This window comes from Neoarius graeffei, chromosome 4, assembly GCF_027579695.1.
Source record: "Neoarius graeffei isolate fNeoGra1 chromosome 4, fNeoGra1.pri, whole genome shotgun sequence".
NCBI classification, from domain to species: Eukaryota; Metazoa; Chordata; class Actinopteri; order Siluriformes; family Ariidae; genus Neoarius; species Neoarius graeffei.
In genome coordinates, this window is record NC_083572.1 from 11422942 (window position 1) to 11439677 (window position 16736).

The 16736-nt window shown below is 42.7% G+C and overlaps 1 protein-coding gene across 1 annotated transcript in view; it reads left to right on the forward strand.

Moving 5' to 3' along the window:
• Positions 1–617: 617 nt before the first annotated feature.
• The window catches only part of grap2b (GRB2 related adaptor protein 2b), a 28976-nt gene continuing 12857 nt past the window's right edge, over positions 618–16736 (forward strand). Inside the window, exons 1-4 of the mRNA XM_060918818.1 lie at positions 618–762; positions 12926–13024; positions 13417–13508; positions 15706–15825. Of these exons, the coding sequence (XP_060774801.1) occupies positions 12947–13024; positions 13417–13508; positions 15706–15825 (290 nt within the window). The 5' untranslated portion in view covers positions 618–762; positions 12926–12946. The remainder of the gene's footprint in view (positions 763–12925; positions 13025–13416; positions 13509–15705; positions 15826–16736) is intronic.

Consider the following 16736-nt stretch of genomic DNA (forward strand, 5'->3'; position numbering starts at 1 on the left):
CTCTATACATTGCTAATGTGGTAAATGACTATTCTAGCTGCAAATGTCTGGTTTTTGGTGCAATATCTCCATAGGTGTATAGAGGCCCATTTCCAGCAACTCTCACTCCAGTGTTCTAATGGTACAATGTGTTTGCTCATTGCCTCAGAAGGCTAATGGATGATTAGAAAACCCTTGTACAATCATGTTAGCACAGCTGAAAACAGTTGAGCTCTTTAGAGAAGCTATAAAACTGACCTTCCTTTGAGCAGATTGAGTTTCTGGAGCATCACATTTGTGGGGTCGATTAAATGCTCAAAATGGCCAGAAAAATGTCTTGACTACCATATATTTTCTAATCATTTGACAACTTATGGTGGTAAATAAAAGTGTGACTTTTCATGGAAAACACAAAATTGTCTGGGTGACCCCAAACTTTTGAACGGTAGTGTATACATTAAAAAAAAAAAAAACACACACATTTTGTTAAAGGTTCGGCATAAGATTAGAAAGTCACTTTCACACATTCACCTTGTGAGAATAATGGTCGGCTTTGAAACTGAGTTCACGAGCACATCGTGTCAAGGGGAGGAGGCAATGACTTTCCTCTCATTCTTCCTCTTTTTGCATACCATGAAGCAGCCAAGCAGTCGATGTAAGCTTGACTAGCTTCTCTGTTTAGATTTGAGAGTAAGACTTCTAAAATTAAGTCTGGGATTACCAACTAATAGACAGTTTATTGGCGCTTGGAGCCTGCTTGGGTGAGATCTCGGTGGTGAAAAAGTAAGTAGTTTGGAAAAACAACGTTGTAATGTTTATAATGTATTTTGAGCATGTTTGATGCTTTAGGAAAGCAGGAAAAACCAACATGCTTTTCAACAGGCTTTTCAAGAAAGCAAAAGGACACTTTGATTTGCTTGAAAAATACAATCATGTCTCAACGTACAGTACCGCTTTCAAAATGATGAATGAATACATGCATTAATGACTAGTGCACCAGGAAATACTAACTCGTAATAAAATCATCTTTATGAATAATGAGTCATATGAGATCTTCTCATGTGCGAATGTTCTGTATTGGTTTATGCTTGAGTTATGTAAAGGAAAGGTCTGAAACACAACCCACACATCAGAGATGTGGCTTCAAAGTGACATCGCGGTTTAATGTAGCACACTTTAATTTCAATTTTTGCATGCGACTGTGTTCATGCATTTATGACAGCTCGTCGTTTTGAGCTGATGGTTAAACGTAGCTTCCTCTGGTGTGTGTTCACTGCAGAACCACTTCACTGTCCACAAGCCATTTATGCAAAGGTTTGACAAGTGTCAGACCTTTCAGTTGCACCTGTAGTTGTGTGCTATCTGAAAGAGAGGTTGAAAGTCTCTACCCAAAGTGCATAATCTTCTCTAGTTCCTTTCCAGTAACCAGGTCTAGACACACTAAACCTGGAAGGAGCACTCTCATTAAACAAGAGGAACATGCGTTTCTTGCTTCAGTTTTGATAAACATAACTATATATGGACAAAAGGCACAATTTTTTGTAGTATAAAACAAATAAAACATTCTTCAAGGAAAATGATCAGTGTTTGGGTGGTGTGATGTGTTACCACGCCACATTTAATTATCTTTCAATAGCAGTGTGTGCTGGAGGATTTGATTCTTATGAACGCTGTATTTATCCAGTTACAGTTGCTTGAAATGTCGTGGAACGTCTAAGAAAAAAAGTGAGTTCCTGTTACCATTTACAACATAGCAGCCTTGGTTTGTTTTCCTCTCTCTTGATATTAATAAGATCAAACACACTCAAGTTGTGATGTTGCTTTCAAATGTGAGAAACCACAAAGCATAAAACTCAAGAGCCACCATATCATCTTTTACCATCTCATCTCATTATCTCCAGCCACTTTATCCTGTTCTACAGGGTTGCAGGCAAGCTGGAGCCTATCCCAGCTGACTACGAGCGAGAGGCGGGGTACACCCTGGACAAGTCGCCAGGTCATCACAGGGCTGACACACAACCATTCACACTCACATTCACACCTACGGTCAATTTAGAGTCACCAGTTAACCTAACCTGCATGTCTTTGGACTGTGGGGGAAACCGGAGCACCCAGAGGAAACCCACGGGGACACGGGGAGAACATGCAAACTCCACACAGAAAGGCCCTCGCCGGCCACAGGGCTCGAACCCGGACCTTCTTGCTGTGAGGCGACAGCGCTAACCACTACACCACCGTGCCGCCCCCATATCATCTTTTACTCATTAAAAAATATATATATATTTATATGGAGTGACTGCCACAGAAGTTCTTGTGCAGAAATGATCAGTGGCAAACTATTACTATTAGAGCTGGGACTTCAGCTCAGCCAAACACACCAAAAAAACAACAGGGCAAAGGATTTTGCAAGGGATTAGCAGCAGGGTGCCAGGTAGCTCCGTTGTGTGTAGCTGTTGATGATGATTTTAAAAGTAACTAAGTAAATTATAGAGGGAAATTAATACTTAAGTATGAGTGAAAAATACTGTGGCAAGCATGCATGGAAGAAGCGTCTGGAGACAGAAATCTTAGTTTCTCAATCGTTAGCCTGTGCTACTTTCTCTCGATAACACTGGCTTGACTGCTTTATTAGCATTTGCTAACACTACTGATAAACGCTACTCCATCTGGAAGGTGACTTCACTGCCGCACTGATTACATTGACTCACAGTTAAGCTAGCGTTGGCCTTTGAGAAGGCCTAGGGCAGACCTGGGCATTTTACGGCCCGCGGGCCACATCCGGCCCTTTGGTTCATTCTGACCGGCCCACGTAAGGTTAATTAGAAATTACAAAATAAACGTATTTTCTAATTTTACTCCATGCATGGACTGAATGTGCATTGCTTTTATTTTGAAGTTGTGTTCAACAAAAACGCAATGCGTGCGACATGAACATGACATGAAATCCCACGAAACCTAATCCCGCGATAACTACTTCCGTAATTTGTCCAGACCAACCACAAACTTGTACGTCATCCTTCAAACGGTCCAGCCAATCACATAGTGTGAAGGTGGCAGCAATGCAACATATTGGATGCCAGCTGCCGTAAAAATCCAACGAAGAAGAAGAACACATAGTGTGACGTCACCAGCAGGCGCTGGAGCCCAAGCCGATCTGTAGATCTGATACCTACACCGAATCGACGTTGTTGGGAGCAGATCACAAGAAGACTTTAGCCCTCAAAATGTCCGCAAAAAGAAGAAAGGTAGATGCCGAATGCAGGGCTTTCAACAAAACATGGACTGCTAAGTATTTATTTACTGAAGTCAGAGATAAAGCCGTGTGTTTAGTTTGCGGAGAGCAGATCGCCGTGTTCAAAGACTACAATTTGAGTCGGCGTTACCAGACGAAGCACGCTGAGAAATACCGAAACTTGACTGATGCTGAAATAGCGCAGACATCGGAAGCTTTGCTGGCTAAGCTAGAAAAGCAGCAAGGCTTTTTTACCAAGCGTCACACATCCAGGGATGCAGCAACCAAGACCAGCTTTGTGCTTTTCCACAAAATCGCTAAAAACAGTAAGCCATTCTTGGAGGGGGAATTTGTGAAAGAGTGCTTGGTGGACTTGGTACTTGATATTTGGAGTAGAAAGACAATATTGTGATGTCTTTATTGTGTTTTGGGGTGAATGTGACTGAAAAAAATGGTACAAACGTTCACATTTTGTTAACTATTGTTTTGGGAAATTTGATTGAATAAATGACATTTTTTTGTAAGGCAACCTCGTTTTTTTCCATACTCTTACCAGTCTTAGCAGCTTGTAAAAACAATGTTATTTACTGCTTTATATAAAGAAATACAATTAATATTATGCAGAATTTAGTTCAGCCTTTTGGTCCGGCCCTCCACAAAATTTTCTGTTTCTCATGTGGCCCCATGGAAAAAATAATTGCCCACCCCTGGCCTAGGGTGATACCGACTAGTGGCCTAGTGGTAGCGTGTCCACCTCTCGATCGGGAGATCATGAGTTCTATTCACGGTCGGGTCATACCAAAGACCATCATAAAAATGGTACCGACTACCATCTGGCAAGGCATGCTGCAATACAGATGTGCATGGGGAGTTAAACTCTCGTGGTTACCAGAGGACTAGCCCCCCACTGTAACCCTAGCTATAGACGAGAGGCCGAAGGCTATGGAAACGGAGATCGGTGCCGCCCGATGCGCCACCATACAGGTTGGGCGGGCCTGGTTAGTACTTGAGTGGGAAACTGCCTAGGAATACCAGGTACTGTAAGGCGTGGGAAGGACTTTGGCCTAGGGTGATAAATTTTTGGTCCTTCCCTCTATAAATTAAAATCTGATTGGTTAATTCATCTGTCACTTCCTACATAAACATACACTGTCATGGCCTTCTGTCCCGACAATGAAGTCCTAACCAATGAGTGAGCCAGCGCTAAACTCTTCTCTGCCTAGAGACAACAAACAAAAAAATCTCATTGGAAAACTCTATTTTAATGTTTTCAGGACAGTAACCCTTTCATTTCTGAAGCAAATTTGATAGAAAATGAGGCCGAATTAGAAGAGAATAATTATAATGAAATTATGAAAGAATGAAAGCAACTAAGGGGCGGCACGGTGGTGTCGTGGTTAGTACTGTCACCTCACAGCAAGAAGGTCCGGGTTCGAGCTCAGCGGCTGACGAGGGCCTTTCTGTGTGGAGTTTGCATGTTCTCCCCATGTCTGCGTGGGTTTCCTCCGGGTGCTCCGGTTTCCCCCACGGTCCAAAGACATGCAGGTTAGGTTAAGCCTCACTCACAACCTGCCGTACGTACTGCTACAGGCGGTCTACAGTAAAAAATTTGGCAAAACCATGCTTGAGACTTGCGCAACACTTGCGTGTGTTCAGCCCCATAGAAGGTCGCAGACTGCCCGTGGAGACTTTTGGTCCTGCACATGCAAATTCTATGGGTCTTGCGACAAATCAAGAATGCATACACGACGTATGGGACCCGTACTCCTTTTATACACCTGAACCAAGTCAGCAGCATGGCTAGTAGGGGCTTTTGGCGATGACAGTAAGATGCATGAGTGACGCACGGTCATTGTACAAGTGACATGCCTCAGAAGTAATACCCAAATACTCCACATTTGCTATTTGTGCGGCTCGCAAGACAGAAGTACCTCTCACTTTCTACCCCATGTGTGGCGTGCATGCAGTGCACGCGACCTGCACGCAGTGCATGCAACCCGCACACAGTGCACGCGACCCGCATGCGACACAAGGGGCAAAGGGCAAGACTCTGGGTGTATATATATATATATATATATATATATATATATATATATATATATATATATATTGGGGAGGAACCAAGGAACTGATTATGTAGCATGTAGCATTGTAGAAGGGAAAAAGACCACCTCATTTGCTGTTTTATTTGAGTATATGTTAATTTACCATGCAAACGCCAAATAATAAAACATGAGTAAAAGAGAATAACGCATTTTTTTACATTGTAAAAAATCCCAACTAAATAGCCCAACAGTTTGAGCACTGAAATACACTTTGACTCTGACTCTAAGCTACTGTCCTGCTCCTACTCCTGCTACAGTAAGTGGTGGGATGGGGTGCTGGGATGTCCTTGTCCTGATCACTGAGCATGGCACAATGGCCTGACAGCGATGATGGGATTGCAATGTCCTCACTTCTGGGCGTCATTAGCTGAAACATACATGAAAATCAGCATATATAATTTTAATTACATAAGCATATAGATACTGAAATGAATGTTTAAAGCATATGTATTTACCTGTGAAAATACCTCTGGCAGGATGCTGTGCCTTCTGCCGGCTTGAAGGCATACTACACAGTATGACCCTGAGACCTGTGCGTGTCCAAAACATTTACAGCGGGTTGTGAGTGAGGCTTTCATTGGTGGCTCTAGGTGTGAATGTGAATGGTTGTTCGTCTGCATGTGTTAGCCGTGCAATGACCTGGCAACTTGTCCAGGGAGAACCCTGTCCATGCAGGGCTTGCCGGTGCTGCTACCATCATCATCAAATTCTTCCTCCTCCTCCCCCTCTGCTGTTTCATGCTGGGTTACATCACTTTTGCTCGCTTCTTCTTGGGTCCCATTTTCTAAACTTTAAACTCAAAATTTTCAACATTTTCCCACAAAATATCCAATGTTCTTCAGTCAAAAGACAGATGCAGAATGCTGCAGACACGCTTGTTTTATACCCACTCCTGGCTTGCGTCACAAGCAAGTTATGAGTGATTGTAACTTGCTAATCACATGCATCACACATGCTTCACAAGTGCAGCCCGTACTCGCTGCACAGGAAACTGGTAAAATGCAAGTCACATGCACTCCACACTCACTGAACACGTGCATCAGACATATGCTTTCCTTGGGCTAATGGCGCAATTTTTCCCACACCTCGAGGAAGTCAGGCGAGCAACCTGTACTTGACAAGTACTTTGCCTGTACTCCTCCCCCAAACTTTCCCCCAGGTTCACCGCGACCTTGCGGCACGGCTGCAAGCTACCAAACCCTGAGACCCGTGCGTGTCCAAAACATTTACAGCAGGTTGTGAGTGAGGCTTTAATTGGTGGCTCTAGGTGTGAATGTGAATGATTGTTTGTCTGCATGTGTTAGCCCTGCAATGACCTGGCAACTTGTCCAGGGTGTACCCCGCCTCTCGCCCATAGTCAGCTAGGATAGGCTCCAGCTTGCCTGCGACCCTGTACAGGATAAGCGGCTACAAATAATAGATGGATGGATGGATGAAAGCAAGTAAAGAATGAAATATAACTTTTGAAATGATGATATGTTTGGGCCTTCTCTTAAGGCCTAGAAGGCCCTGATGGTTCCCCTCTGGAAATGATTATGTACTAGAAACATTATATAGAAAATTGACCAACAACTTCGGACCATTCAGATCCAGAAAAAGTAATAGTAAAGTGAAAAGTAGCCTTGAACTTCATCGAGTTTAATAATCATTGGTTTAATAAATATTCCACTTACCCCAAATGTATCTAAAACATGTTTGGTGTCCAAGGTTTGCTTATTTAGTATGTAGGCTCATGTGGAGTTGCTGATATGGTTTAGGACACAGTATTACAGTCAAAGTCCTTCCCACACCATGCATAGCATGTTTGGCAGTGCCAATCTCCATTTCATAGCCCTCGGCCTCTCGCCTACATCACATAGCTAGGGTTACAGTGGGGGGGCTAGTCCTCTGGTAACAGCAAGACTCCCCGCTTGCATCTGTATTGCAGTGTGTTTTGCCAGATGGCGGTAGGCACCATTTTTATGATGGTCTTTTGTATGACCCGACCATGAGTAGAACTCACAATCTCCTGATCAAGAGGTGGACACGCTAACCACTAGGCCACTCGCCGGTACAGTATTACAGTACTTACTGCAATTTGTAGCCATGAATAAAAGTTCACAGTGTAAGTGAATGCTACATGATGGGGCAGCCGTCATGGACATCCAGAATGGTCCTGTGCTATGAGCTCACATATGCAGAAGGGGACTTTAACACTTGTGGAGTTTGAGGGGAAAATGAAGAAATGGTAGGTAGACATGCGACAACTTAAAGGTGCAGTTTATTTTACTTCTCAGTTTCTCCATGGTTTTAGGTGATTGACGTGGTATATTTGAAGTGCATTGCCCTTATCTGTTCACCTGACCTCACAGTCAACTTCTCTGGCTCACCATATAACCTCAAAGGGTCATTGCCACTTTGGAAGTAAGCTCGAGCTCAACATCTCTCATCTCATCTCATTATCTCTAGCCGCTTTATCCTGTTCTACAGGGTCGCAGGCAAGCTGGAGCCTATCCCAGCTGACTACGGGCGAAAGGCGGGGTACACCCTGGACAAGTCGCCAGGTCATCACAGGGCTGACACATAGACACAGACAACCATTCACACTCACATTCACACCTACGGTCAATTTAGAGTCACCAGTTAACCTAACCTGCATGTCTTTGGACTGTGGGGGAAACCGGAGCACCCGGAGGAAACCCACGCGGACACGGGGAGAACATGCAAACTCCGCACAGAAAGGCCCTCGCCGGCCACGGGGCTCGAACCCGGACCTTCTTGCTGTGAGGCGACAGCGCTAACCACTACACCACCATGCCGCCCCTCGAGCTCAACATGGGTAGCAAAATGAGCAATTGACTTCCCTGTAAAAACTCCTGCAGTTGAGCACCCTTATTATACAGCTGCCATGCTTGAGCCTGTAGCAAATTGGCTTAATTAAATTAATTTTATTAAGCAAAGTGGCTTAAGGTATTGAGTTTTGCTCTCAGGTCAAGAACATACTGAATTTCACTTTTGCTTTTCCTCCCATTTTTCTTGAATGACATCTAAGATGCCACAAGGTTTGCGCCCATACAATAATATAAATGGGGAAAACTTTTGTGGAGGTTTGCAGGACCTCTCATAATGCAAATAATCATGGTTCAAATCACTTATCGCAATTTTGAGCTTCACTGTAAACGAATTTACAAATCATGTTTTTAAGCATTTGATTCAACCGTTCAACCAGCCCAACCAGTGGGTGGTAAACAGTGGCATGAATCAATTTAATCCCTAATAATTCATATAGTTCGCAAGGTGTGTGTGATATGAATGTCGTGCCCTGGTCAGTCAGGATCTCTTTCAGGACCCTGATATGGGAGATAATGGACAACAGTACCTCCACAGCACTGCATGCTGATGTGTTGCACAGAGGCATGGCTTCTGGGTACTGCATTGTGTAGTCCATTAAAACTAACACAAAGTGATGCTCTTGTGCAGTCTGGTCAAATGTCCTGACGTTGTCCCAAAAATTGGTGGATGGGTGAAGAGAGGACTAACTGCCATCTCCATTCTATGCTTTTTCTCCAGAATTTAATAAAGACTGGCACCAGCGGATACTCGTGAATATCCCCGTACATATATCACACCTTCACCAACCATGCAGTCCTTAATGCCTCTCATTGAATCGGGCTTTGATGGACAGTGGTCTGGTTACACCCTGAGTCCACCAAGACCTGATGTGTACTTCATTGTATACTCAATGAAATGTGGTATGCTCCTGCTTGAGAATGGTTCTGCTTGCAGCTTGAGGCATGTTGGAAATCCAGATCAGCATTCCAGCTTCTATGAAGGAATGCTGATTTTGGAACTGCCTGGTTTCCTGCCATGCCTGTAAACCTGGCCAGGCTTTGCCCTAGTTCTGATGGGTGTGGATGGTTCTACCTGTACAAAGAGAGACGTTACAAGAGACATTCCAGTGGAAGGAGAAGGGGTTGAGGAAAAATGGGGAGTAAACCCAAGTTTGGGGAACTGTTTTTTGGGGAATTGGTCTGATGGTGCAGGAATGGAGGGAGGGCGGGGAGAAGAAGTGCAGGGATGAGTGAGGGGGGTTTGCCTACAAACATTAAAGGGTCTTCTGCCAGTCAAACCCCCTCTTCCAGTGTACGCTGGATGGTGGCATCAGAACCATTCTGTCATCCCCTCTAGTCATCAGTCAGCAAATTGATCCAGTACCACTCAGTTGATGATGCCATTGGCATCACACTACTCTGCTAGCAGCCATGCTCATCAGGTGTCCTGGAGTTCTTGGGTGAAGCCAAATAGGTGGCTGAGTTCACTGAGCATCAGAGAGTGGAATTGCTGATGATGCGGCTCAGCTATCTCTCTCACTCTGGTTATGGGCCTCCTGAAAGCACACAAATGGTATACATAAAGTATTATCATGGCGAGTCCCCTCAGGCAACTACAAAAGCATGCCACATGCTGTTATCCAACATAACACAGCATAATTCTGTTGTGGATTCAAGATCAGTGCCCCGCTGAAGCTGATCACTGTATGTCAGGAACTGCCCCCCTCACAAGACCGGACTGTGCTTCAGCTCCCAGAGTACCAATAAGTTTGCTGGGAGATCTTTGTGTCTTATGCAATGGCCAGCTAGTTTAAGCCTTCAGGTCCTTATTTTAAACTTGGGATTGGCACACTGGTCAGTGTTACCTCACTCGCATTGATTTAGGTTTTGGGGTAAAGCGTCATCCAACCTGTCAGGGCATGGACTTGATCCTGCTGCTATGCTCCTGCTCACTCCTGGAGCTGGCAGTTGTATAGGATTTGTTGTGTGGGTTTGTGCCATGTTGCCTTTTTGTTGCTAATGTCAGATGGGGGTTGCCACTCCTACCCATCCCAAGGTTTTACACAATGGCCATTGGCTCACAGAGAGCTCATCCAACCTTTGACAAGTCTTGTTTTTTGTCCTGCTGGGTGATGTGCCACCCTCCTCACTGGCAAGCTAGTGGATGAGCCAATTTAGACGCTGACCACCCATCCATGCGGCAAGTTGTACTGGGTTACACTGTTACCAGTAGCAGAGACATCAATCTCTGACCTGACCATACAAGCAATGAATACATAAAATAAGCTATTACCTGCCGGTTCAACCTGCCTCCTCTCTGTCCACAGCTCAAGCTTGACCATGCCCCTGATACCACAGGGGCAGATAGCACTTTCCTCTGTGTTATGCCTCCCTGTTGTCAGCGGTGGCTGTCCATCACTAGCAATAATGACTGCTTATAAAGGATGCGCAGAAAAACAGATGGGCCATGAGACCTGCACCAGAGCGACAGAGCCATTCACAGCGGCAGCACGAACGGCCCAGCCAAGCCACCATGGAATGCCCGGCCTTGCAAGCTCTCATATACTATTCTCTTCTCCTCGCAAAGCACCTTGCACAGTAAGGTAAGACAAACAATGTCATGCCCCCATCGTGTTGTCTCTCTGGACCTTCAGACCTGATTCCAAGTGGTGCACAGAAGTGCCACAGACCTGATGGGGATGGAAGTTGCCCCTCAGTGACAACTGACTTACTAAGTGATGCCATCTGTTCGCCATTTGAGTGGCTCTTTTGCATGCCATCTGGTGGCGTGCCATTGACACTGTTGGGTTCATCTGCTACACTGCACACAGCGCCTTATTGCAAGGGTGCAGATAGCATGGGGGATGGGGGGGACATGTCCCCCCCAGATTTATAGTGACCCCCATCTGTCCCCCCCACCCACCGTCCCTACGTAAGGCGCCACACATAGGTAGAAAAAGTGAGGATTAGCGTTCCGTTAGTTAGACTAACTTACACTGCAGCACAAAGTTGAAATGGCAGCAGCAGCAGCCTTGTCAGTGATCAATCCACATTTTCCCCTTCTTGAATCGGTGTAGGCTGGAGCAGATCCTTGCAGAGTTGGGAAAGCAAGGTGTTCATTTTCCACGTAATTCAAGGTTAATAACACTGCACAGCTCATCCATTTGATAGCAGCGGTGTTTCTGCTGCGATTAATGGTGTGTTCAGTTGCACTCGTAAGTTTGAAGTTGGAAAAGCATTGAAATCCAGCATCTCCCAGCATAAACGTTGGGGTTTTCGTTTCATTTCATTAACTGGCCATTTTTTTCGAATTCCATGTTCCATGATGTCCCAGTTTTTAAACTGGGAAGCGCTCAGTTCTGAGGTTATGTTGCTCGGAGCTCCAAGTTCCGACTTCCAATGTAAATGTAACGCACCATCTCGACCCCGGGGTCCTAAGGGGAGCTGGGGACTTTGCCTGTCACGGTAACCATAGTGATCATAAACAACTGTCTAATGACCGAGCTGGTGATCTTTCTGCCACATTAAGACAGAGAAGAGGGAAAAAAAAATCACAGCGTTTGTTTCAAGAACCAAAAGATGTAAATATCCTATGCCTGTTGCCTTTCCCAGATGTGACAAATACTTGTTTTGTAATGTTGAGTAGCTAGGCTGATAATAATAAGAAGGAATTTGGACTTACCTGAAGTAGGCTAAATGTAAAATAACAGCATTCTAGGCTGTAGGTGAATATCTTTTAATGTTGTTATTTTTGTGTATAATGTTATTTTAGTAAGCAGCAACTGTTAACTGAAATTATGAGATTCAAGATGTTAACATTGTCCTCCTGGCCTGCAGGCAATCCCTGGTGGGGTCAACAATGAAAAAACAAAAAACAATTACAGCGTTTTTTTCAAAAACTGAGCAATGTTGACCAGGTAGGCCTTTGTCTACCAATGTTCATTCAGTTAGAAAACTCACAATCGGAATGTATATTGAAGCTTCAGTACACACACACACACACACATTTTATATATATATATATATATATATATATATATATATATATATACACAAAATGGAATCATTTGCTGACAGCTCAGTCCCCCCCAGTTCAAAAATCCTATCTGCGCCCCTGCCTTATTGGTGATGTGCTATTTAACCCATACTGTAGCTGGAACCAGGGCAGGTGCTACCACTCTGGGTCAGAGCGGGCCTGGGAGCAATGGTGATTCAGGGCTAACTCCACTTTCCCCAATTCTTAAGTCCTCCCGGACCTGAGACTCACCACCGGTTGCAGTTTAAAATCATACCCAGGACTAAATGCCAGTATGAGCAGCAGTTAGAAAATATGCAGTTAGCTGGCTTCAGAAGAAGCAAGTGATTGCACTTGCTTTCCCTTGTTACTGTATGTGATAGGCAGGACAGCTAACTAGTAGCAGGAATAGGAAAAATCCAAAAACAAAATCCACAAGATTTGGGTAATACAAACTTACATTGCATGTTCACTATAATAACCATAAAAATGAAAGAAAATAACATCAGATATCAACTGATCAATGTGGATCAAGGGGAAAATTTTGGTTGATTTTATGCCAAACCATTCCAGTTTTTAGGGACTTGTCATGAGCAATCATATGATCTTTTCCACCTAATTGTCTCATTGGAATTGCATGGATATTTGCAGACTTGAAAGCCCATTTCTGCTGTGGTATTAACAAAAACAAGTTGAAAAGAGCAAAACAACACCATCTCTAATGAGTGCTCTCTGTTTCTTTCCATGTGTCTGTGCATATCTTTCTCTCAATTTCTCTCCCCAGAATCCATGAACTGTCTCCACCATGGAGGCATTGGGCAAGTTCGACTTCGCTGCCACGGCCGACGATGAGCTGAGCTTCAAGAAAGGAGACAAAATTAAGGCAAGGCTGAATGTCCTTATCGACCAAACATTTCCCCAATCTTAAAATTGAGTGCTCCTTACCCAGTACGGTCCATAGATGTGTATAATGATAAAACCTAAAAATAAAAAAAATGTCGAGGTGGAGGGTCATCTGCTGCGTATACCATGGTGTTTCAATGTATTGGTGATCATTTTTGATATTATGATCAAACCCTGAAGTATATACTTTCCCAAGACGAGCAACTCAAGATTGTGGAATAATTGGGGCCAGAAGTGCAGTGAAAGTAGCCATAATACCATCAGTGAGACTATTATGCATCTGAAACTTCTTCACTGTATGTACATGTGTGTGTGAGTGAGAGAGAGAGAGAGAAATTTTGTAATTTGCATGTATGATGCATTTCTCTGCAGATTTTGGGCACTCAGGATAACTGGTACAGAGCTGAAAGACATGGTCTGCATGGCTTCGTTCCAAGAAATTACATTATCCTCGACATCCCCAGGTTATTATGATGGCTTTATGGGGGAGGGTTTGAGGGGAAGGGGGTTGGGGATTTGCCGTACCAAAAGTCATTTACCTGTGGCTGTTTCAGAAGAAAGGATAGAAAACATCAGTGCATGTACAAATGTAAAATGAAAACATTTCCACAGACAGATATAGAGGTTTTACGCAAACAATTTAAAACAAAACAAAGCTTTAAGTCCAGTTCATACAAACTTCAGTACGTTACGAGAGAGAATATGTTACAGACTTGAAATTTTGGCTTAGAGAGTCAAAAATCAACAACTCAAATTTAAAAAATGGCAATAATTTACTCAACATTTTGACAAGCTCTTAATCAGATACACAAATCGTGGGAAAAGTACAGATGGAAGAGCCAGTGAATAATGTTAAACTTTTTTTTTTTTTATAGATGACGTATGTGCATTTACAGCTATTTTGCATTGCACGTTCCTGAAAAAATGTCAAAAGGAGAAGTACATAAGTAATAAGAAGAGCTTGAGACTCTTAGTTGGTTTTACTAAAGTATTTCACAATACAAAAACAGTTGAAAATGCAAGTGAAGTTACAAAATCCAGACCAAAAAAAAAAGTATCAAAACTAGAAGGGCATTCAGTAGAGTGCATACCTCCAACAAGCCACATTTATTAACATCAAAATCAAATAATTTGAACCTAGGATAATACTAAAGCTGGACACCAAATTTCATCCAAATCCATTCATGACTTTTTCAGTTACATTGGGAACAGGCAAAAAAAAAAAAAAATCCCGGATCCACATACATATCCGGATTTGCATCAAAATCTAACCAAATGTTCCTTGGCCAGTGGTGTACCTTTCCACCAAATTTCATCAAAATCTGTTCATAAACAAACAAACAAACGGAGGTGAAAACATAACCTCTGGCAGAGGTCGCAAAGAAATACTCCAAAGTGAAAAAAGAAAAAAATTTGGACTGAGAACTTCATTCTTGATTGGCTGGGAAACAAGATTTAAGTTTTAATGCTCAGGCATGATGGATGACATGGCTGGTTTTGATGATACATACTAGGACAATGGGTTTGTTGCAGCTATGTGATAAAATTTAAACTTCTGGGAAATATTTATTTAGGATTTTTTAATGGTTGCAAATTGTGGAGTCCAGAACAGAAGATATTCAAGTCATATCCAAATCAACATTCAAATTAACCTTCTAAATGCTGAGGAGCCATCAGAGAGTCCTGATTTCAATTCCTTACCACACTTGGTGCTGAAAAATAAGCTTTAAGATATGATCGTTTGGAATAATAATGGATTTAATCCATTTTACATCACCACTTTTAAATCACCATGTTAGTCTTGTTGTTGTTAAATACTGCCCTTTGCACTCAGACTCTCGAATTTAAATTAAGTGCTGGGATACATGAATATCAGGATACATGAATATCGGATACATGAATATGAGGCTGGCAAATCACTAATATCACTGTCTTACGATTAATAGTCAAATTTTCTGAAAGAGAATTAATTTTCTTATGAATATGCAATTAACATGTTTCATTTGCACTGCTTTGCCCTTCATTTATGCTATTAACACATTATTAATGAAGCTGCTGGGGATAAGACAAATTCTTCTATCCACATTCACTGGATATGAGCAATTGTGTGCTCTGATTGGCTACTCTACTACGAGGCTATGAGCTCATACACTGTGAGTAGAGAAAAACAAAATGGCGGAGCATGTTGCTGAACCAACAGAGGACGAAATAAAAGCTCTACTTGAAAACAAAAGCCCCAAAAAATAAAAAAAGCAACAAAATATGGAATAAAAGTATTTGATGGGAAGAACATATCTTTTTTATTTTTCAAGAATTATTATTACAGCATTTTTCACAAATTGCTCCTGTCATTTCGCTGGTCTGTTTATGTTCCAAGTGGAAATTATTTTGTCTGACATTTTGTATGAAGTTTATATTTATAGAATTTGTAAAAAATAAAAATTAAAAATGCTGTGTTTCTCAAAATCCAGTGAATGTGGATAGAATAAAACAGTTATTCCACTCAATCTCGGCGTTACGCGCCTCGTCATGTACGACTTGATTTTGTGGAATAACTTAAATGTAGCACAAACCGACAGAAGTCACAGCATATAAATGGTACTGTATATCTACGGTGTATCTATTGATCCTGCTGTTCTAAGGTCATGTCTTTCCCTGTAGCTGGTATCAGGAGAACATGAGTCGCCGCACGTCTGAGAACACTCTCATGCCCCAGCCAATAGGATCATTTATCATCCGTGGCAGCCAGAGCTCTCCAGGAAACTTCTCCATCTCTGTCAGGTAGTATAGTCACACTCTAAGGGCAGAGATATAGTTGCTTTTTAACCATTCGACGTGAACATACTTGCTTATGTACTACACGTGTTACTGGAGGAGTCCACCAGAGAACTCGGACTATATAGAACTTTATACTGTATAGAAAAGATTTGCATGATGTAAACTGACCCTGCCACATCATATCCTCATACTCTCCCTACACTACCCTTACTGTTCAGTGTGCATATTGCATCTTGCATTATTTTCTGAGAACGTGCATTAAAGATGCACCAAATTGATGCAGGATATGCCAGGTAGCCATAATGCACACATGAACGCATAGTTATAAGAAGCAATTATATTTCCACTCTAACATCGAACGCTGAGCAAATCGAAACATCTCTTTTAATGGTATAGCGGTAAATGCATACCAAAATATTAATTAGATTGAAACTTGCATACTGTCACATCAGCACCAGGTCCCAGAATGCCCCTCTGATTACAGACATAGCCGCCACAAACTACAAATCCCCCCAGGCCCCCCCCACACCATTTCCCTATCACAATGCCTATATAAAGACAAAGAACTCTGTCATTTCTGAGGTAATTGTTCAGTGTCTTTGTGTCTAACATTAGCAAACCTTAGTTCTGACTTTTTTTTAATTCTCTGCCTGTTCTTTTAACCTTGATTTTTGGATTTTGCCTTTTTATGAGGGGTTTTGGCTTTAATGCTTTCCAAACAAAGAAACCAAGAAGCCTTTATCTTCCTCTGCATTTAACCCATCTGAAGCAGTGAACACACACACACACACACACACACACACACACACACACACACACACACACACACACACACACACACACACATACCCAGAGCAATGAGCAGCTACAGTGGTGCTTGAAAGTTTGTGAACCCCTTAGAATTTTCTATATTG